This window comes from Hemitrygon akajei, chromosome 12 (genome assembly GCF_048418815.1).
Source record: "Hemitrygon akajei chromosome 12, sHemAka1.3, whole genome shotgun sequence".
In the NCBI taxonomy this organism is placed as follows: Eukaryota; Metazoa; Chordata; class Chondrichthyes; order Myliobatiformes; family Dasyatidae; genus Hemitrygon; species Hemitrygon akajei.
In genome coordinates, this window is record NC_133135.1 from 40,343,978 (window position 1) to 40,365,426 (window position 21,449).

The 21,449-nt window shown below is 39.3% G+C and overlaps 1 protein-coding gene across 3 annotated transcripts; it reads left to right on the forward strand.

The window, feature by feature from the left end:
* The first annotated feature begins 1,100 nt into the window (after positions 1-1,100).
* Positions 1,101-20,788, forward strand: nasp (nuclear autoantigenic sperm protein (histone-binding)). Of its 3 annotated transcripts, XM_073062960.1 has the most exons (14): positions 1,101-1,363; positions 8,466-8,573; positions 9,251-9,331; positions 10,423-10,562; positions 15,030-15,638; positions 16,276-16,334; positions 16,411-16,487; positions 16,602-16,675; positions 16,804-16,992; positions 17,684-17,880; positions 18,646-18,705; positions 18,790-18,870; positions 19,559-19,693; positions 20,609-20,788. In XM_073062960.1, exons 1-14 carry the CDS (start codon positions 1,308-1,310, stop codon positions 20,663-20,665), a joined length of 1,923 nt encoding a protein of 640 aa, XP_072919061.1. In that variant the 5' UTR covers positions 1,101-1,307; the 3' UTR covers positions 20,666-20,788. The 3 variants fall into 3 exon arrangements, with proteins under 3 accessions (XP_072919061.1, XP_072919060.1, XP_072919059.1); XM_073062959.1 differs by lacking the exon at positions 15,030-15,638 and having other exon boundaries at positions 1,105-1,363; positions 19,571-19,693; XM_073062958.1 differs by lacking the exon at positions 15,030-15,638 and having other exon boundaries at positions 1,107-1,363; positions 17,684-17,874.
* The last annotated feature ends 661 nt before the right edge of the window (positions 20,789-21,449 follow it).

Consider the following 21,449-nt stretch of genomic DNA (forward strand, 5'->3'; position numbering starts at 1 on the left):
TTTAACTTACCAGAATCGGGAAGATTTGGCCAAAAACCGATTTGTAGAAAAAAAATCAGCACGTACATATTCCTGAACACTTGTAATGAGGAATTAACAGGGAGGATGAAGGAAGAACTGATCTCGCTACAAAATGACTTTGAACTGAAGCTGAGGTTCAAAAACTCCTACCAAGACTTTTGGTTGCAGAAAGAAATGATCTTGCACTGTGGAAAAATGTCAAGATGTTCTTTATTGCCTGTCTAACGTGATATTTAGTGGAATATAATTTTTAATTCAGTCGCACAACTCCTTTCAAAGTAATAAAAGAGACTGCAAGTTACAGTACTGGATTTGGGATTCTAAGGCCAAACCCATCCATCTCTTTGAAAGGTGAGAAAGCAATTAAGTAGAGAATAGCTAAATTGCTAATGAAAATTGTTTTTACTATAATTAAATGTTATTTGCAGCTTTAAATGAATGTAAATAATTCTTGTAAGTATTTGTCACCACTTTTGAGTTTGCAGTTCCTAGTTTGTTTCACTGAATCAATTCTTCTTAGTTTTTATGTAATGGCCAGATTGCGGAGGGAGGGGGGGCGCTGTGCATATGGTCTAGGAGTCAAGAGGGTAACTCAGAAAGGTCTTGGAATCTATACCGATGCTCTTTACCTAGGATGCTGTTAAAAAGAAGTTTTCATTTGCACCAGTGTGTACTGTACACGTACTACGCATGTGACAATAAATTCGACTTTGTCTTTTTTATTATTTATTTCCAGCATCTTTAGCTCCACTCTCTTAAGATTCTTTTTGCTTATTTATTTATAGAGCATTTCTTGGTTTTATGTCTTGACTTTGCTAACCAATCAATCATGGTTAATAATTTTATCATCCTATTTTTTTTCTCTTTGTATCTACGTCTCTCATTTTCGTTTTTACTTCTACAAGTAATTTTGGCATCATTGCCGCGGCCCTGTTTAACAAAAGCGATATCCTATTCTGAAGACAATGAACAGATTATTCCTAGTTTTGCTGCCACGCTGTAACAGCGAAGGTTTCAGCGCCTGAATAAATGAACCTCTAGGGTTAATTTTCCCGCCAGTTGCGCCGAGGTGAAAGGTAACCGGAAGTGACGTATAGTGGGGTAAATAAAAAGCGGGAACAAGAGCCCTTTTTTCCGCTGCCATATTTTAAACTGAAGGGGTTAGAAAGCCAGTGAAATATTCGGAGTAGTTTGTTGGCTCGGTACATATTCTTCCTGTTCGGCTTCTGCGGGTTCGTTTTAATTTATAGGCGGCAAGCGAACAGGATCCTGAGGGAGCGTTTGAAATGGCGGATCAGGAACCGAGCGCCTCCACGTCCAGCATCGCAGGCAGTGCCGAGGGGTGAGTGAGTGAGTGAAGGGGGAGCACGCAGCCCCGGCCCTGTCCTGCCTCGCTGCCCCCGGGCTCGCTTTATCGGTGTCGGCGCCCGCCGTGGTCCGCTGGCAACGAGCTCGGAGTCACGGTCACCGTTCGGACAGCAGTCCGGTAAATGCAACGCTTCTGCTGGGCTGCCGCATTGTACAAGTCCCCGTTTATTATCCGTGTCCTCCCAGTTTTATTCCGGATGACTGACACTTTCTTCTCTTGCCTGGAAAACGCATCCTGGTTATCCTTTCACTAGCCGCGGTGTAATCTCGTAAACTTAAAAAAAATGGGTTCGCGGAAGTCGGCGTGATATTGTTTCGGGCGACTGGTAACGATTATTCCGAACATTCAAATCGCGAGCAAACGAATTGTTAGCATTTGCGCTTGAAAGTTTTTTTTCCCCTCGTGAAACTGGCGGTTGAATCCGCTCTAAGTTTGATTGGTTGCATCTGTGAGTGATCCAATATGGATATTGTAGTTTCTGACCTGTTACAAGGCGAAGCAATACCATCGTGAAATTCAGATTAATTTTGAACACTGCCTTCGGTATGCCTCTACAGGGACTGATATGTGGCTTTGCAGTCTTTTTAAAAAAAAAAAAAAAAAATCAGCGAGGTTGGATATTGATTGCACTTAGAATTCCAGTTCCCCAATATCATAATACCGAAGTCTGGTGACTGGTTCTGATGTGAGGTCTTAACTCAAAGCATCGGTGGTACTTTCCTTCCCACGTCTGTCAATCATTTTCTCCAGCTGTTTGTTTTGCTGTCGATTCCAACATCTGCACTTTACAGTGTTACTTAGCAATATTTAGTGGTTGAGGTTTCACAAAGATAATATATTTTTCTTTTACAGTTGCAAGAAAAAGTTTGTGAACACTTTTGCAACTACCTGGTTTTCTGCATTAATTACTCATATAATGTAGTCTGTTCTTTGTCTAAGTCACAATAATAGACAGACACAATCTGCCTAAGCTAATGATATGCAAACATTAGAAATTCAGTACTGTTGCTACCCTGCAAAAATTACATCAAGAGCACAATGAAGGAGTTCAAAAGAACCCAAGGGTAACAACAAAAGACCTGCAGAAATCCTTAGAACTTGATAAAGTCTTCGTTCATGTGTCCACTATAAGAAAAACACTGAACAAGAATGGTGTTCATGGAACGACACCATGGAAAAAACCACTGCCCTTTTTTTAAAAAAAACACATTGCTGCACATCTGAAGTTTGCAAAAGACCACCTGGATGTTCCATAATGCTTCTGGAACAATGTTCTCTGGACAGGTGAAGTAAAAGTTGCAATTTTTGGCAGAAATGTACACTGCTATGTTTGGAGGAATAAGGGCACTGCAGACCAACACCAAAAGCTCATCCCTACTGTGAAGCATGGTGGAAGGAGCATCATGGTTTGGGGCTGCATTGCTGCCTCGGGGCCTGGGCTGCTTGCAGTTGTTGAGGAATTCAATTTTGTATCGACAGGAGAATGTCAGGGTAGCGATTTGTCGTCTGAAGCTTAATAGAAGTTGAGTGATGCAACGAGACAAAGATGCAAAACGCACGAGTAAATCAACAACGGAATAATTTTTTAAAAAATTTGGAATGGCCAAGTCAGTTTGGACCTTAACCCAATTGAGATGCTTTGGCATGGGCTGAAGAGGGCAGTTTATGCAAGGTATCCCAGAAATATTGATGAATTGAAACAGGAGGAATGGTCTAAATTTCTTCCTCGCCATTGTGAAAGTCTGATCAGCAGCTACATGAAATGTTTGGAGGTTATTGCTGCTAACAAAAGAATCTCAGGGTTGTAGGTTGTATGTGGTGACATGCATGTACTCTGATAATAAATTTTACTTTGAACTTTAGAGGAGGTTCTGCCAGTTATTAAATACAAGCGTTAATACTACTTCCAGCCTGGACTGAATGAATAAATAATGTGTTCAATAAAGACGTGAAAAGTACAGTTATTTTTGTGTTAGTTTAGGCAGATTGTGTTCGTCTATTAGACCACATTTTGAGTAATTAATGCAGAAAACAAGGTCATTGCAAATGGTTCACAAACTTTTTCTTGCAACTATATACAAAATAGTTATTCTTTCTGGGTATTACTTTGCCTTAAGGACTAGATGAATTTAAAAACGGGGTATTCTGATATGTTCATTCTGCTCCACCACCAATAAAATTGAATAAATGACTGTGTAATGGGGGCAAACAAATAGGCTTTGTAGAATATAGCTTAGGCACGTCAATGTTCAGCACCTTCATTTGGTCTAGCCAAACAGTTGTCTGGAGTAGTGTATTTATTGTTCAGATGTTACCTGCATATTTCTATGGTCTGGATAGAAGTTCCATGGTTCTAGATGGTCGTTAAAAGTTATAGTAGAAGATTATAGCATGAAAAGAAGTTCAAATACCTCTTAAACCAGTCCAAAAAACAACCTAACTCATTGTCCTTTGAGGTTTTTTAAGCAGTATTTAGTTTCAGACTTGATGAGCTTGGTCCAAAGATGGACAAAAGAACAAAGTGCAGTCGACACCTTGACAGCAAGGTGACCTGTAATATATGGTAGTAAAGAGGTTCTAGTGAAAATGCAGTCCTGTATATTGCAAAAGATGGTGAAGGTCATTTATTCCTGCAATCTAGGCTTAACCATTTTGGAACATTATAGCTCATTGCAGGTCCTTTGGCCCTTGATGTTGTGCTGAACTTTTATACTACTCCAAGATCAATCTCAGTTGGTCCTCATTTTTGCTGTGTAGATTGTGGAAACTCTTTGGGATGTCATTGGATAAGTCTCATCTTGCTCAATGACTGAAATTCTATAATGTCTGAAGTCGTGATAAAGATTCAGTACCTAATTTTTATGTTTTCAGAAACAAGCATTCCGTGTCTCCTTGAAGCAAGACCTTGATATTGATCAACCAAATTAACTTGAGGAAGTAGAAGCAGTACGGCAGCCTTTATGTCAGCACTCCACTCAAAAAGAAAATGGCTTTTTTTTGTTTTACTCTAGCAACACTTCACATCAATCTCCAAATCTCTTCAGATTCTTAATATTTAAAGGGAAAAAAATTATCTGCATTGAGTTTTCGTCTGGTCTTGGATAGAGTTGCAGTAATTCATTGTCTTGAGATGAAGAACAATCATTAACAACTGAACACCTTGCTTTGAGATTGGCCCTGATTGTAGATGCCTCAGCCACGGGAAACACTGTCCCCAAGGAACTGTATTAATTTTGTACTTTCAAAAAAATTGACATTAAGTAAGTATCCCATGAACATCACTGACAGTAACTTGACATGGATGACTTGATAGAAAAGCTGCATCTGTAAGGCACAAATTGTATGTAGAACATAGAATATTACAGCACAGGGAAGGCCTTTTGGCCCAAGGTGTTATGCCAACCTTTTAGCTTGCTCTGATATCCATCTAGCCCTTCCCTCCTACATAGATTGCCATTGTTTTAACATCCTGATTGGGCATTCCATGCACCTGCTACTATGTAAAGAAAAAGAATTTGCCTCTGACATTCTCTCTTCTTCCCCCCCCCCCCCCCCCCCCCCATGTACTTTCCTTTTCCGCTCTGGGGAATAAATACTGGCTATCCACTTAAACTATGCCTTGTGTCATCTACACCTCTAAGTCGCCCTTCATCTTCCTTTGCTCCAAAGAGAAAAAATCCTAGCTTACTCAACTTGTCTTCATGAGACACGCCCTCTACTCCAGCCAGCACCCTGGTAAATCTCTCTGTGCCCTCTCTAAATTTTCTACATCCTTCCTATGATGAGGCACCAATTCTGAACATAACGATCTAATTAGAATTTTTTAGAGCTGTAACATTACTTTGTGACCCTTAAACTCAAAACCCCAAATAAACATGCATGTTGGTACATATAGTAGTATAGTCTCCATCTGTCTAGGTGCATGTAGCTCCATAATGCTTAAATATATTTTCATCATAGCCTCTATCCACCTTTCTAAAAATTCAGTCTATACCATTGTGCTTTAGCTGCAGTATATACCATGTCAAAGTGCGTTGGTCATTTGCCTGACTGCTACGAAAGCATCTCTCAGCTCTTTGTAACCCAGGAGGACAAGGGCAGCATGAAGTGGAACTTTTCTAGCAGCACAAACTCCTGACTTGAATATGCGTCTTCCTGTTCCTTATCCACTACGAAGTCTAAATCCTGTAACTTGCCTCAGCATAGTTATTGGAGTTGCTTCACCAAAGGTGGTAGTGCACCAGCAGCTTGTAAAGCAGGAAGGGTTCTTGTTGGTTGCAGGAATTCAACTGTTCATCTAGCTAATTTAAACTGTTTCTTTTTTTGACAGTGTTGTAAATCTCCATGCTTGGAAAATAGATCCTTCTCTGCCCTTGCATTTTTTTTGAAGGCAAGATTGGCCAATGTTAACTGTCTTTGTAATCCCTTCAACTGCTATCTGAAGACCCTTCCAGGTTTAGCTCTCTACTGTCTTTTATAATTTTATATGCAATTAATCATTTTCTCTGAATTCCTCCTTCCCAAAGGAAAAATCCCAGCCTAGCTAGTTCTGTTTCATGACTATACTTTGATCTGTGACATTCTAAACTTTCTTTACATCTTGTTTCTTATTATTCATGTGTGCGGCGTTTGTTGGGGGAAGTGACAGATTCCAAGGAGATAATGGAACGTGTACTGTCAGTCTCTATCATTGCCTGCATCTCAGCGCACTGGTTCATGTGAGTTCCTGGCATAACAGCATGGAGCCTGAGATGTCTGTTTTGAAAGCAGATGCTAGGAATCTAGAGTAACACACACAATGCTGGAGGAACTTAGCAGGTCAGGCAGCATCAGTGTAAAGGAATAGAGTCGGCATGTCGTGGTGAAGTGTCTCAGCTGACTCCTTTCTGTAAATGCTGTCTGAACTGCTGAGTTCCTCCAGCATTTTGTGTTACTGAGATGTCTGTTAAGGCTGATTTGTACTTCTGTGTAGTGGCCTATGCCGTAGCCTTCGTAAGCAGCCTGTGCCGTTGTGAGCATTTATACCTGTGCATTAGTGTGTCTGCGTTGCTCTGCAGTTCACCGCCAAAACGCTAGTTGGTGGTGGGGTTTCTATGCCACTGTGTAGAGTTTCTTCGTATACTCCAAACAATGGCGACTGAGCACATCATGTTGGAGTTGGAGCTAATGTTGAACAAGGGTTACTTTTATTGAGATTGCTGTAAGGCAGAAAAGAGAGAAGACGTTGGAGGAGGTGGCATGTATGACCATTGAACGGATTGAGGCAAAAGGGTGAATTTTCTGTGCTTGTCTGGCCACTGAGACAAGGACGAGGAAATGCATTTCAAATATTTTCGGATGTCGGCAGATAGATTTGACGATTTGGTTCACCGTCTGCAACCATTTATTTCGCATCAGTGTATGCACAGTATGCTTATAGACAGGAGGAAATGCAATGCTACCAAACAGACCAATCACAGTTGTTGCGGTCTGCGTTGCCGTGACACGCAGTTACATTTTTTGGAGAGGTGCACATCAGGCTATGCGGTAGGGTACAGTGTAGGTTACGCGGCTACGCCGTACCTACGGCGTTCATTTGACGCAGAAGTATAAATCAGCCTTTAAAGTGAGTGTTTGGACAGGAGGAAAAAATGCTATAATGAATCAGTACTCTTCAGTGTAAAACCATGAATCTATTGTCCCTTGCTTTAAACATGCATCAGCTTGTTTTCAACACCCATGGAAAATGTTTGGCTCCATACCCTATCTACATACCTTAATAATCTTGTAAACTTCAATCAGGTCACCTCTTGGCCTTCTCAAAGGAAAGTGAGCCCAACCTCCAGAAAGTCATCCACACAACATTCTGGTGAAACTCCTCTACACTACAGTGACTCATCTTCCAAGAAGTATGGTGTTGAGGTAGATTATTTATGTTCATGTTGTATGGCAGAGCAGGCTCAAAGGATCTGCTGGTGCTAATTCAATTCTTTTTGTTATTTGGTCTGAAAGTCAGAATGAGTGGTCTGTTGAAACCATCAATGCTTTCAAAAGGGTATGTTGCAGAAAAATTGTTATAAGAGACATGGGTCAGAGGAGTTTGAGGATGTTGTCAAAAGGTGTCTATTTAATGAAGGAAAGACTGGTTTTGCTGTAATTTCCTTGAGTTTGAAGTTGAGTGGGTGATCTAATGGGACTTAAAATTATACAGTAGCTTTCCCATACTGAGTGACAGTTTACTTCATAGTTTAAGTAATTTGGAGATGGATTAGAGAAGTGAGAAGTTAGCTTAGAGATTCTCTGGATCCAGAAATGCTCATTACATTTTAAAATTCCTTATCTTTTGAAATGCTATTGAAGTTTATTTTTGATGCTGTATCTGTCTATTCAGAATGAGCATGGGAAGGTGAGCCATCACAGAAGAGATTTGCAAAAGGTTATCCTGGTCCATAAATGTCCCATTCTGTGAAATTGTCAAACCAGTGTATAAGATGTAATCACTCTGTTCATCAGGTTGCATTGTGTATGTTGACACAAAGATACAGCAAGGTTCTGAATTGAAATAGAAAGCCATTAATTCAGAATTGGTTTGTCCCAACATTTTAGCCTCTTCAGAACAAGAAAATACTCAAATCTTGTTGGATCCAAATGCAAATCTATTTTGTTCAGGTGTTTTAAGTTTAAACAGTTACCTCCTTAGCAAGTGTCGCAGTTCTCAAACACTCATGGATTATTGTGCATATTGGGATTTAAATATATGAAAGTTTGTCTAGTTTTTTTTCTCCATCACCGTGGGCTGCCCTAATGCAGGGGTTCCCAATCTGGGGTCTGTGGATCCCTTGGTTAGTAGTAAGGCTCCATGGCATAAAAGTTGGGAACCCCTGTTCTAATGGGTTACTATTCAGGCAGTGATAACCAACAATGGATTGCTCCTGAAAAATTCTATTATTTTTAGATTGTGTTTATGGGTTTTTAAAAAGCCAAAATAGATATTTCTCTCAATTTTAAGGTAGATATTCTTGTTTTAAGCATGTGAAAGTGATAAACCCTTGTCAAAAACAGATTTGCTCAGTTAACAACACCTTTTATTTTATAGAACTGATGGTGTGGAAGCTATGAAGTTACTTGGGGCAGGCAAAAGGCACATGGTAATGGAAGACTTTGCAGCAGCTGTCAATGCCTTTCAGGATGCATGCAGGCTGTTGTAAGTACATTGTGCTAGTTCATGGATGTAAATTGGTTTATTATTATGAGTAAGGAGGCAGACTGGAAAAACTACATGCCAACCATGAAATCAGTTAATTACAACAGTACATTGAGGTGGTCCAAGTTAAAACACTAACAGTGTTGGAATTACAGAGTAAGTACAGACAGACAATAAGGTGCAAGGCCATAGTGAGATGGACTGGGGTCAAGAGTCCCTTAGACAGCAGGATAGAAACTGTCCTTAAGCCTAGTTTTTAAGGGTTTTGTATCTTCTACCTGATGGATTGGGGTATTTGATTGAGGTCTACTTTACTGAATCAGTAGGAGGTTTAGACAGCCTGTCTGAAACTTGTGACCCTGAATAGAGTAAAACTGCTACTTGTTGGGCACATTTAGGACTTTACTGCCAGACTAGCAGATTTTTTTGAGATTACTGGTATTGAAGTGTTAAGACTGCAACACTTTATTTGCTCCACTTAACCAAAGCTTGCTTAACCTGGCAAGTTCCAATGGAAAGTGGCATTTCAGGTTTTTGGTTTCAAGACAGGTGCCTTAACAGGTCATATGTGCACAAGTTGTCTTTCATGACATCTTATTAATGTGTATTTATTGGGTTTGTTTGCTGTTCTGATTTGTGCATGAAAGTGATCTTTTTTCCCCTTTTAAAACAACTAGGAGTACTGCACATGGAGAAATAGCTGATGAATGTGGAGAAGCCTACTTCTGTTATGGAAAAGCTCTTCTAGAGTTGGCAAGGTTAGTTGACAAATCTGATCACTAATATTTGGGAAGAAAATGGAACAAATCTCATTACAAAACATGTCGTTAGTTAAAAGCAATCAAAATACAGTCAGTCCTCCTTACCCACGGGGGATTGGTTCCGGGACCCACTCCCGCGGATGCTCAAGTCCCTTTATTTAACCTGTCTCAATGTGGTGTGGACCCAGCGGAACCCCGGACCTTATTTAACCTATATCAGTGCGGTGTACTTTAGGACCTGGCGTAGCTCTGAATCCGCAGGGTTTCTGTTCAAGAAAATAATCATGATCATGATTGAAAATAAAGTGATCAGAAAGAGGTGAAATGCCATCGGTCATTGGAAAAGGGTTAGACTACAGTTGGTCAATGGAGCATTTGAAAGGCCCTGCCCCAATGAAAGCTACAATTATTATAGCTAATTGTCGTAACTGAGGCTACATAATACCAGGTGCACCCGTTCCGACTTAAAGACAGACTCAGGAACGGAACTTGTTCATAATCTGGGGAATGCCTGTATTTTAAAATCATCTCTAGATTATTTATAGTACCTAATACAATGTAAATGTTATGTAAATAGTTGTTATACTGTTTTTTAGGGAAAAATGACAAAAATAGCCTGTACATGCTCAAACAATGAGTGCTGGAGAGAGAACTTCCATGTTTTCCTGATCCGCGGTTGGTTGAATCCACGCATGCGGAACCCGCGGATAAGGAGGGCAGACTACATTTTTTTTAAACCATGGTGGATTTTTTGCTTGTTAAGAATTTTCACTCATTTCTTCCCCACATTAATTTGTATAACATAGTCCCAACAGTTTTAAACATTATGTTCATTTTTTTAAAAATCAACCACGAAGTAGATAGTAAGCAGAAAGTTTAGAGGCTTGGGTTTCAATCTGGATTAAATTGCTTCTGTTTCCGTTTGGAAAATGGGTCATATTTGTTTGGGTTCCTCAATTGTAGGTCTGATTGTTATAGTAGCTTTTTTCTGGTATTGTTACAACTTGATGTAGAGAATTTGGGATAAAGGGATTTGAAAGAAAAATCTTACGGAATCTGAGCTACAAGATACAGTTATTCTCTTGCAGAATGGAGAGGGGTGTGCTTGGCAATGCCCTTCAAGGAGTTCCTGATGATGATGATGATGATGATGATGAGGAGGATGAAGATGATCAAGAAACAGCAACAGCCGAGGGCCCCAAGATAGAAAATGCAGCGAATGTAGATGGTTGGTACCTAGAATTTTTTTTTGAGCGTTTAGAAATTGCTTCAGTTTGATATTTAAGCTGGTTTATGCTACACGTTGTTTCTAGGCCCACATGGAGCACAGTTTGGAGAGGAAGTGTTTGCTTTCCTTTTCTGTGGAATGATTTTTTAACTGTGACAGGCACAATTTTATAATTAAATCAACTTTAAATATTGAATAATTAATGTACATTTTGCTTGCTTGGCCAAAATTTATTTCATGGGGTTGTATTAGTCAATCAAATGTAGGTTGACCTCTGCCTCTCGATTTCTATAAAAACCTGCTGACTAATCTCAAATTATTATTAATCTACCTCATTTGTGGCTCTAAAGATGATAGCTGGGAGCTTAACAAGCAAGAATACACATGTATTGAAAGGTCAGGCACATGGAGGGGGTGGTGTGGCTCTGTCGGTTTAAAAAGAAATCAAATCCTTGCAGGTGACATGGAATTGGAAGATGTAGAATCATTGTGGCTAGAACTAAGGAACTGCAAGGGTTTTAAAACTCCCTAATGGAAGATGTACAGACCTCCAAACAATAGCAAAGATGTTGCTAGAAATTACAAAGGGAGATAGAAAATGCATGTCAAAAGAGCAATGTTACAATAGTCATGGGGGGGGGGGTGTTTCCAATATGCAGGTAGTTTGGCAAAATCAGGTTGGTGCTAAATCACAAGAGCAGCAATTTCTAGAATACCTACGAGGTGACTTTTTAGTGCTCATTGTTGAGTCCATTATGGAATCAGCTATTCTGGTTTGGGTGTGTTGCAGTGAACTGGAATTGATGTAGTGTTGACAGGTAAAGGAACCCTTAAAGAACAGTGATCATGATATGATAGAATTCGCCCTTATAGTTTGAGAGACAGAAACCAAAGTCAGATGTATCGCTATTACAGTGGACCAAAGGGAATTGCGGAGGCATGAAAGTTGATCAGAAGGGATTGCTGTCAGGGATGTAATGGTTGGAATTTCTGGGAGCAATTTGGAAGGCATAGGAGTATCCCAAAGGAGTATTCTAAAAATAGGACAATGCAACTGGCTGATAAGCGAAATCAAAGCCAAAAGGCATATAATAGAGCAAAAATTAGCAGAAAGTTAGAGGATTGGGAAGCTTTTAAAAAGGAACAGAATGAAACTTTTACATGGGGGAGGGGTGAGTCAGGAGGTAAAAGATGGAATACAAAGGTAAGCTGGCCAATAATATTAGAGGATACCAAAAGCTTCCTCAGATATAAAGAGTAAGAGGCAACAAATAGATACAAGACCAAAGGAAAATTGTGCTTGGAAAAAAAGTAATGGGGTGGAGGGGGGGGGGGGGGCACAAAGAAATGTAAAATACTGATTCGGTTTGTCATCAGTCTCCACTGTGGAAGACGAGCAGCATGTATGCCAGAATTTCAAGAGTATCATGGGCAGAAATGAGTGAAGTTGCCATTACTTAGAGAGAAGGTGCTGGGAAAACTGGAAGGTCTGAAGGTAGATAAGTCACCTGGACCAGATGAAATATACCCCAGGGTTCTGAAAGAGCTGGCTAAAGAGATTATGAAGGCATTAGTAATGATCTTTCAGAGATCACTAGATTCTAGATAGTTCTGGAAGACTGGAAAATTGCAATTGTCACTTCTCCCTTCAGGAAGAGAGAGAGGCAGAAGGCAAATTATAGGCCAGTTAGACTGACCTCAGTGGTTAGAAGATGTTGGGATGATAGTTAAGAATGCGGTTTAGGGCTACTTGGAAGCACATGATAAAGTAGGTTGTAGTCATCATTGTTTCCTGAAGGGAAAATCTTGCTGACAAAAATGAAAGAATTCTTTTGAAGAAATAACAAACTAGATAGACAAAGGATAATTAGTGGTAGTTTTTATGTACTTGGATATTCAGAAGGCCTTTGACAAGATGCCACACATGAGGCTGGTGCACAAGTTAAGAGCCCATGGGATTGTAAGAAAGCTTTTAGCGTGGATAGAGCACTGGCTGATTTGTGGGAGGCAACGAGTGGGAATAAAGGTAGCCTTTTCTGGTTGGCTGCCGGTGACTAGTAGTGTTTCAGTGTTCATGCATTTTGGTAGAATAAATATATATAGACTATTTTATAAATATAGAGATAATTCAAAATTCTGAGGTGCAAAGGGACATGAGCTTCCTCGTGCAGGATTCCCTAAAGGTTAATTTGAAGGCTCGGTCACTGGTGAGAAAGGCAAATGCAATGTTAACATTAATTTTGCGAGGACTGGAGTATACGGTTTGTGAACCCTTTATAATTACCTGTTTGTTTTTTTTCCATTAATTGCTCAAAGCTGTGATCTGATCGTCATTTAAGCCACAATAATAGACTAACCATCTGCCTAAACTGATAACACACAATCAAAAGAAAATCAGTCGATCCTGGAAATCCAAGCAATGCACAATGTTGGAGGAACAGGCCAGGCAACATCTATGGGAAAAGAGTATAGTCAATGTTTCGGGCTGAGACCTACAAAGCTAATTGGAGTCTCTTGTTCCAATCAAGAGATTGATATTAGAGGTGTGAGTTGTAGAGGTAGCCTGCCCTATAGAAAAGACAAAGTTGGGTCACTGACAGGGCCTGCTGTTCTCAAGAAAGATCTGTTTATGTGCACTATGCCTCGATCAAACTTTCAGAGGACCTTAGAAGAAGAATTGTAGTGTTAAGTGAAGTTGGAAAAGACTACAAAAGCATTTCTAAAGGCCTGAGTGTTCATCAGTCCATAGTAAAAGAAATTGCCTACAAATGGAGGAAATTCAGTGCTGTTGCTACTCTCCCTAGGAATGAGCATCCTGCAAAGATCACACCAAGAGCACAATGAACAATGCTGAAGGAGTTCAAAAAGAACTCAAAGGTAACAGCAAAAGACTGATAGAAATCTCTAGAACTTGCTAAAGTCTCTTTGTGTCCACTTGTAAGGAAAAACACTGAACAAGAATGGTGCTCATGGAAGAACACCACGGAGGAAGCCACTGCTCCCCAAAGAAAACACTGCTACACAAATTTTCAAAAGACCACCTGGATGTTCTACAATGCTTCTGGAACAATGTTCTGTGGACAGATGAGACAGATGTTAACCTTGGCCTAAATGTTTGGAGGAAAAGGGCACTGCACACCAACACCAAAATCTCATTCTAACTGAAACATGGTGGAAGGAGCATCGTGTTTTGGGGCTGCATTGCTGCCTTGGGGCCTGGACAGCTTCCAATTGTTGAGGGAACAATGAATTCAAAATTGTATCAGACATTTTACTGGAGAATATCAAGGTGGCAGTCTGTCACCTGAGGCTTAATAGAAGTTGGATGATGCAACAAGATGATGATCGGAGAGCACGAGTGAATAAACAACAAAATGTTTCAAAAAGAAGATAATTTGTGTCAGAATTCAGACCTTAACCCAATTGAAATACTGTGGCATGACCTGAAGAGGGCTGTTCATGCAAGGTATAATATCCCAGAAATATTAATGAACTGAAAGTCTTTTTATGGAGGAATGGTCTAAAATTCCTCCTCACTATTTAAGTCTAATTAGCAGCTACAGGAAACATTTGGAGGTTATTACTGCTAAAGGAGGTTCTACCACTTATTAAATACAGGAGTTCACTCACTTTTTTCAGCCTGGACTGAATAATTAAACTGTTCAATAAAGACATGAAAAGTACAATTGGTTGTGTTATTAGTTTAGGCAAATTGTATTTGTTGTGACTTGGATGAAGATCAGATTACAGTGAATAATTAATGCAGAAAACCAGATAATTGCAAAGGGTTCCCAAACTTTTTCTTGAACTATAAAATAAAGGACGTAATGTTAAAGGCTTTAGAAGGCGCTGGTGAATTTGGAGTATTGTGAGTGGTTTTGGGTGCTCGCCATACTCCAAATGTTCTGATGATGGAGAGGGTTCAAAAGTTGGTCATAGGCTTGTCATTATGAGGACCGTTTGGCTCTGGGCCTCTACTCGCTGGAATTTAGAAAAATGGGGGGGAAGGGGAACCTCATTGAAACATTGAAAGGCCTCAATAGAGTGGACGTGTAGAGGATATTTCCTCAGTGCAGAAGTCTCTGAGCAGAGGGCACAGCCGCAGAATAGAGGGGTGTCCATTTGAATGGCGATGATAATTTCTTCAGTCAGTAGTGGTGAATTTGTTGCCACAGGTGACTGTGGAGGCCAAATTATATCTTTATATACAAGGCAGAGGTTGAGAGACTCTTGATTTATCAGGGCATGAATGGTTATTGGGAGAGGGCTGAGGGGAAAATGATCAGCCACAATGAAATTGCAGAGCAGACTTCATTGGCCAAATGGTGTAACTCTGCTCCTATATCTTAATGGTCTCATCTTGTTTTTTTCCACTTTGATCACCTTTTCAATTGTGACTATTTTTTAATTTGCTCATACCAGTCTTGGGAATTCCAATTTTGTGCATTTTTCCTTTAATGCATGTAGAAAAAGAGAGGGAAGAATTGAGGGAACAGGTCTATGCAGCACTAGCTGAAGAACAGATTAATAAGCCAGCAGAAACCAATGTACAAGTTGAAAACATTTCTAGTGATGAGGATGTAGACCATGAAGAAAAAACAGATCCTCCAGAGAAAGCTGATGAAGTGAACACTCTTGCAAAGGAGCTTCACACAACTCAAAGTGAAATAAGGATGGAAACTGGATCTTTGGATGACCTTGATAAGAATGGTAAAAGTGAACCAATGGATGAAGTGGGTTCTCATCAGGAAAGTGGTGATGGTGTTAAAGAGGAAGATGTGGAGAAATTTCTGGAGGACAAAAACATTTTGGCTAAAGAGATTATTGCGCCAGAAGATGGGGATGAGAAGGCAATTACTGATGCATCAGTGGAAAGTGGTAAAATTGACCTGGAAAGAAAAATCTGCCTTCCTTTGGAAAAAGACACCCAAAAGGTTCAAGACAAATTGAATGAGAAGCCATCACAAGAGAACATCAAAGGTGCCGACAGTGAAGGAAACAAAGTCACGGAGAAGTCTGATAGCAAGCAAGAGGATGGAACTACAGGATGTGAGGAACCAATGGATGAGGGTGAAGGTATAAATTAAAGGACAAGTGTTCTGATTAACAAGTTGGGGTAAAATGGCACAAATCTCTTTTCATTCTTTTGTAAAATTTCCTACTTGATACTAACTATGAAGACCATGGAGGAAAGTGGTATTTTTTAAATGCTTACTCCTCACTGGGATAAAACTGACATCACGGGAGTTGCAAACTTTGTCACAAATCACTGGTGTATTGGTTCTTTTTATTTTAAACACTTGTGTGGTATATTGTGCCTTTAGTGGAAAAGTCTAATAATTACAAGCAGTTTAACTTTGCATTAACTTGTGATTCAAATGGATTAAAGGTCAAAGACCAACACGTATGTCATAAGATTGTAATTTCCAGGGATGTGTAAAGTGGGTCACATAGTTAAATATCGTTTTGTTATGCAGCATTGGGAGCTTTTGTAAAATGGGATTAAGAATTGGTCAAAACATTTCCAGAGACTGGCTGTGGTGCTTGTTCAGTATTCTGGCACTTCATCCTTTGGAGAAAGTTCCTGGGTAGAAAAGTTTAGGTGTTAAATTTAATTGAAGAACTTCTCTAAATTAAGTGACTAACCAATAGTACAGCCAACTTCTATTATCACAAATTTTAAGCTCTACTTCCTAATTTACAAAATTTCCAGGTGCTCATGCAGCAGATGCTAGTGAAGGTGACGATGAGAATGAAGATACTACAGAAAAGGTGGGTGTACTGCTTTAACTACAAAATCTATCTGAGATTTTAATCTGGAATTTAAAAAATCAACTATTTATTATAGGATGGTGAAAGTGAAGAGGTGGACAATTTACAGTTAGCTTGGGAAATGCTTGAACTGGCAAAAATCATCTTCAAAAGGTAAATTTTCAGTATTTGGAGTTTAAAATTTTAGTTCTGAATAAGAATTGAGTACTTGTTGCACAAATCAATTTACTTGTAATCTGCATCATTCAATTTTGGTCAAATTTTCAGACAGGAAACCAAAGAAATACAGCTCTGTGCGGCACAGGCTTACCTGAAGTTGGGTGAAGTGGGAATAGAGTCTGGTAGGTTGAAAAATCTGTGGTCTTTGTTGGAAAAATGTTGACATTGAGCAAGCTGAACATGAGGTTTATCATGTATTGTATTGGGTAGAATAATTACTGCTGATTGATGCAATTTTTTTCTGTTCCAGAGAACTATGTACAAGCCATTGAGGATTTTAATGAATGCCTGACCATTCAGGAAAAACACCTTGATCCACACAACCGGCTGCTGGCAGAGACCCACTATCAACTGGGGCTAGCATACAGTTTTAATAATCAACATGATTTCTCTCTAAAGCACTTCAAAGAGTCTTTCAGTGTTATAGAGAAAAGGTTGGGTAAGGAAAATAAACTTCCATTCAAACTTAAATTTTATGCCCTGTTGTCAAAAGAAGCTGATTTTCATGGTTCCAGTAGGGATTATGGTACTAGCCTAATGAGGTGTCTAGTTTGCCAGATAGATTCTAAATGCAAAGTTCGTTAAGCTGTTTCTAGGGTTGGAATGATGGCATTGTTCTGTTGGGAGATTAATCAGCAAGGTTAACTTAAAAAGTGAAATGGGAGGTCATAAACAAGAGTTTATGTAGATATTGGAAATTCACACAAAATGCTGGAGCAACTCAAAGTCAGGAGAAGAATATGCTGTTGATGTCATGGGTTAATACTCATCAGGAAATGAGGTGATATAAACAGAAAATAGAGCAGTTCACACTAGCTAACATCTGGAAACGGGTCCTATTCTCGGGATACAGGGTGTGCCATCTAAGCTTGACATTACTGGTTGCATCAAGAAATCTTTGACACTTCTCCTAAAAGGTTGAATGCCCACTTGAAGCCAGAGATTTTTAGTAGGGAAAATGTGCCAAAGGGATAGTAGTAGGCAAGAAAATTCTGTTCATATCGTTTTGCCCTTGGTTGGGGAACCTGTGTTTTGAGTGAGTAACATGTGGCTACCAACCACTTGATTTTGTTCCGGGTGATGTGGGGGAAGAACTGTTTTGACTTTTAAGCTTTGTGCTTTATTTGCAGCTATGTTAACAGAAAGAATTGAAAAAGCAGAAGAAAAAGGCAAATCGCCAGCAAAAGATAATGAGACGGTTTCTGAAGATAAGCAGGAAGTTGAAGAACTTAAAGAGCTGTTACCAGAAATAAAGGCAAAAATTGAGGATGCAGAAGAATCCAAAGATGGGAAAGCAACCAAGGCACTTCAGGAAACCTTGGTCAGTGTATGTGTATGCAGTTCATTAACTGTAAGACTCTACATGACTATAGTCTGAATAGAGTGATGTGAAGCTCTTCAGTGGCTTATCATTCAGTTATAGTGGGAATGAGCTGGGGAGGTGCAAGGATCTCATTGAAGTTCATCTTAAATTTAAAGATGGGCATGTTTGGTAACAAGATTATCCAGGGAAGAGGCTAGTCTTTATTCCAATTGACCTGATCCTTGTGCATCAACCTCTTCCTATTTATGTTTGCCTCTTAATCAGCAAATATGCTTTTTGTGTGTGTGTATATATTTAAAAAATCCAATTGTCCATGTCTGCATTTGATTTGCATCACATGTCTTGTGTTCCCAATTTATTATTGGATTTAACTGGTTCTGTTTATATTAGTGACTTGGCTTTGGATTCTCTTCAGTTGAGAACATGTTCATTTCTTAACCCTGTTGTCTTAAGGTTGAACAATTCAAAGGTTGCAACATTAAGCAAATTTTCTTTGCAGACATTTCTGTTCTTAGTACAGACCAAAACTCTACATGGTTCTTGTGTTCTGTAAGAGAATCCATTACAAATGCCATGACCTCTGTTTGCCTAATTATCCTGTTTAGAGTTGTATTTAAATTGCAATACCATTTGCAATTTGTTCACCTTTTTGCCTAATAATCCTACTGTTCTTTATTTCCTAAAGTGCAATTTTTTTGTCACTTAATTTCACAAAGTTTATTTTCTGTATTGCCTTTACCCGTTTATACTATGAATTTCTTTTGTTAGTCAAGAACACCTGCATTTCCGGTGACAGAAAGCATTGCAAATAGTGCTCCAACGTCAGCTGTGAGTATTTGTACTATATCTCCACTACAAATGTTCTGTAATTCTTTGGGTAGATTGTTAATTTTACTTGTCTGAATTTTGTAGATTCAGTCTGGAAAAACGGGTGAAGCACCTACATCAAGCTCAAATTCTGTATCCAACATCTCTCACCTAGTAAGGAAGAAGGTGCGTCTATTATTTGAACTGTTCTGTTTGGAATTATTGTAACTTTTCGGTGCCATGGTTGTATATTTTAGACAAGTTTGTTATACAAGAATTGGATTGTTCAGCCAGTTTGCCACCAATGCTTAAGTATACACTAGTTTTAGAAAAGGGGGTTTTAGCTTGCCAGTGGATGTGGAGAGACAAGAGGATGGATGTAGTAAATTTAATTTTTTAACTATGCCATTTTTAGGCACTTAAAGACACTCATCTGTACCTAAGGTTGGCTGTGAAGATTCATTACTCCTGCCCAGCCCCCTATTTTCTCAGTTCAGTTAAGGGAGGTACTTTAATTTCTCCACGTCTAGTCTCATGGAAATCTGGTTAATAAAGTAAAATTGGGTTATTGCTCACACCTAAGTAATTGAATAGTTGTGATAATTTGCCTTTAAGTAAATCCCTGAATTTGACATTTTCCTTCCTATCAAAAATACAGAAAACCAAATTGCCTGAATCAATAATTTGTTAAAAAGCTAACTGAAGGACTGTGTGGCTAACTTGTGAAATTGTAGAATAAAATTTTCTTGTTTTTTTCATGGCATCTATAAAGTTCCTGTATTGAAAATGCAAGGGGAAAAAATGGCAGTTTGTAATCACGTGGCAATATTAATGTATATAGAATGTTTAAGTAAAAATATTTACAATTCTCAAGTCCTCATTACAGAGGAAGCCAGAAGACTCTGAGAGAGACACTAAGGATCCTAAAAAAGCGAAGCAGGAGGAGTCTTCAGTGAATGGTGGATGTGGTGATGCCCATGACAAGAATGGAGTTCCTGCGAAAATGAAAGTGAGTTTTTGTATCATTGGATTTTCATACCTGTCTTCTCTTGCTGTATTCTATTACTTTAGTTTGATTTTTTATATCCACCCATAAATTGTTGCAATATTGAAAGCTGTCTGTCTACATTGTGATAATGATCCAATTATCTGAAAATCAAAATCATTTTGAAACAAGTATATGCGAAAACAATAATACTTAAAAACAAAATGTCGTAGTTGGCTGGAGCTTTAATCTCATCTTTATCTCAAAGATGACACTTGACTTTATAGTATTACTGTGGTGTAGTTTGTATTTGGGGTATTCTGACTCAACGTTAACTTTTTCTTAAGCTTCTGCTATTGGGTACAACATACTGTATGTACAATGTCATCTACATTTTACCAAGAAGGATGTGCTTATTAAATTAACATGTCAATGTGGAGGGAATTGACTTAGTAACATGCTAGCCGTGCATTTTGGTAAACAAATCTTATGTGCATATGTAATAATGAGAAGATCTTTCCCACTAGATAATGTGTATTTTGAGTTTTTTCCCCTTCTGGAGTCACTTCTATACATTGAAGAAATGGAAAATCTTGACACTCATTAATCAAGGGTCAAAGCTCCCCCTCCCCCTCCCCCTCCCCCTCCCCCTCCCCCTCCCCCTCCCCCTCCCCCTCCCCCTCCCCCTCCCCCTCCCCCTCCCCCTCCCCCTCCCCCTCCCCCTCCCCCTCCCCCTCCCCCTCCCCCTCCCCCTCCCCCTCCCCCTCCCCCTCCCCCTCCCCCTCCCCCTCCCCCTCCCCCTCCCCCTCCCCCTCCCCCTCCCGAATTTGCAACTGGCAATGACTTGTATTTGCAATAACCTGTAAACTGGTATGACTGACTGTAAAAGCTTGTGGTCTGTTATGTGCAAAATAGTTAATTACTTTTTCTTCTTTTCAGTCAGAAGAAATTGCTTCACCAAAGAAATCTGATCCAGAAGCTCAAAGTACAAGTTAATATTTAGATAGTTGGCATACTCCACCACATACAGGACTGTTTTTGTATATAATGTATTTTTGATTGGCTTTTTGAACTTTTTGTAACATTGTGAAAATCTTCAATAAAGATGTCATTTGCAAATTTGGGTCTCAGTTAACAGCTTTGGGCACCTAAACTTTGAGCTTTAAGTGTATTTTGTCCTGGCCTCCAACACTTTGTAATAACTTGAATACAAAATATTATTTAGCTTACTGTTGTCACCAGGAAGTCAGTATTAAGTTTTATTCCAGTTTGTTTGGAATAATGATGGCCAATGATACAATGGATGCTTTATCTGGCAAAAAAGTTCTTGGCCAGTTAATGTATATCTCTGAAATGGTAGAGGATATGGGATTATCTTGCATCTGAATATGTTCAGTTTGTAATTACATTTTTCAATATGGCAGCCACATGTTGCTAAGAATTCTAGTCTTGGGATGTGCAGTAACTTAAGTGTTCAGTAAATCTGAATATGAGGGTTACAAAGAGCTGGAATGATTAGCTTTCTTGGTGGGTTTTCTTTCCCTGCACTGTTCTAAAATTTGATATTGCCATCTACAAATATAAAAGTAGAGCTACATTCTCCTGTATTCTCCTGTAGTAAGGGTACTCGGCCAAAATGTGAGCAATAGACAAGAGCAGATTTGAAAACATTAGGTTCAGTTTCGTTTGTAGGTGGTCTATTGCTTATTCCAGATGGTTAAATTTGTAGTTGCTAAAATTCAAGTTGCTTGTTCTTAAGCACTGTTCATTTTGCTACTTG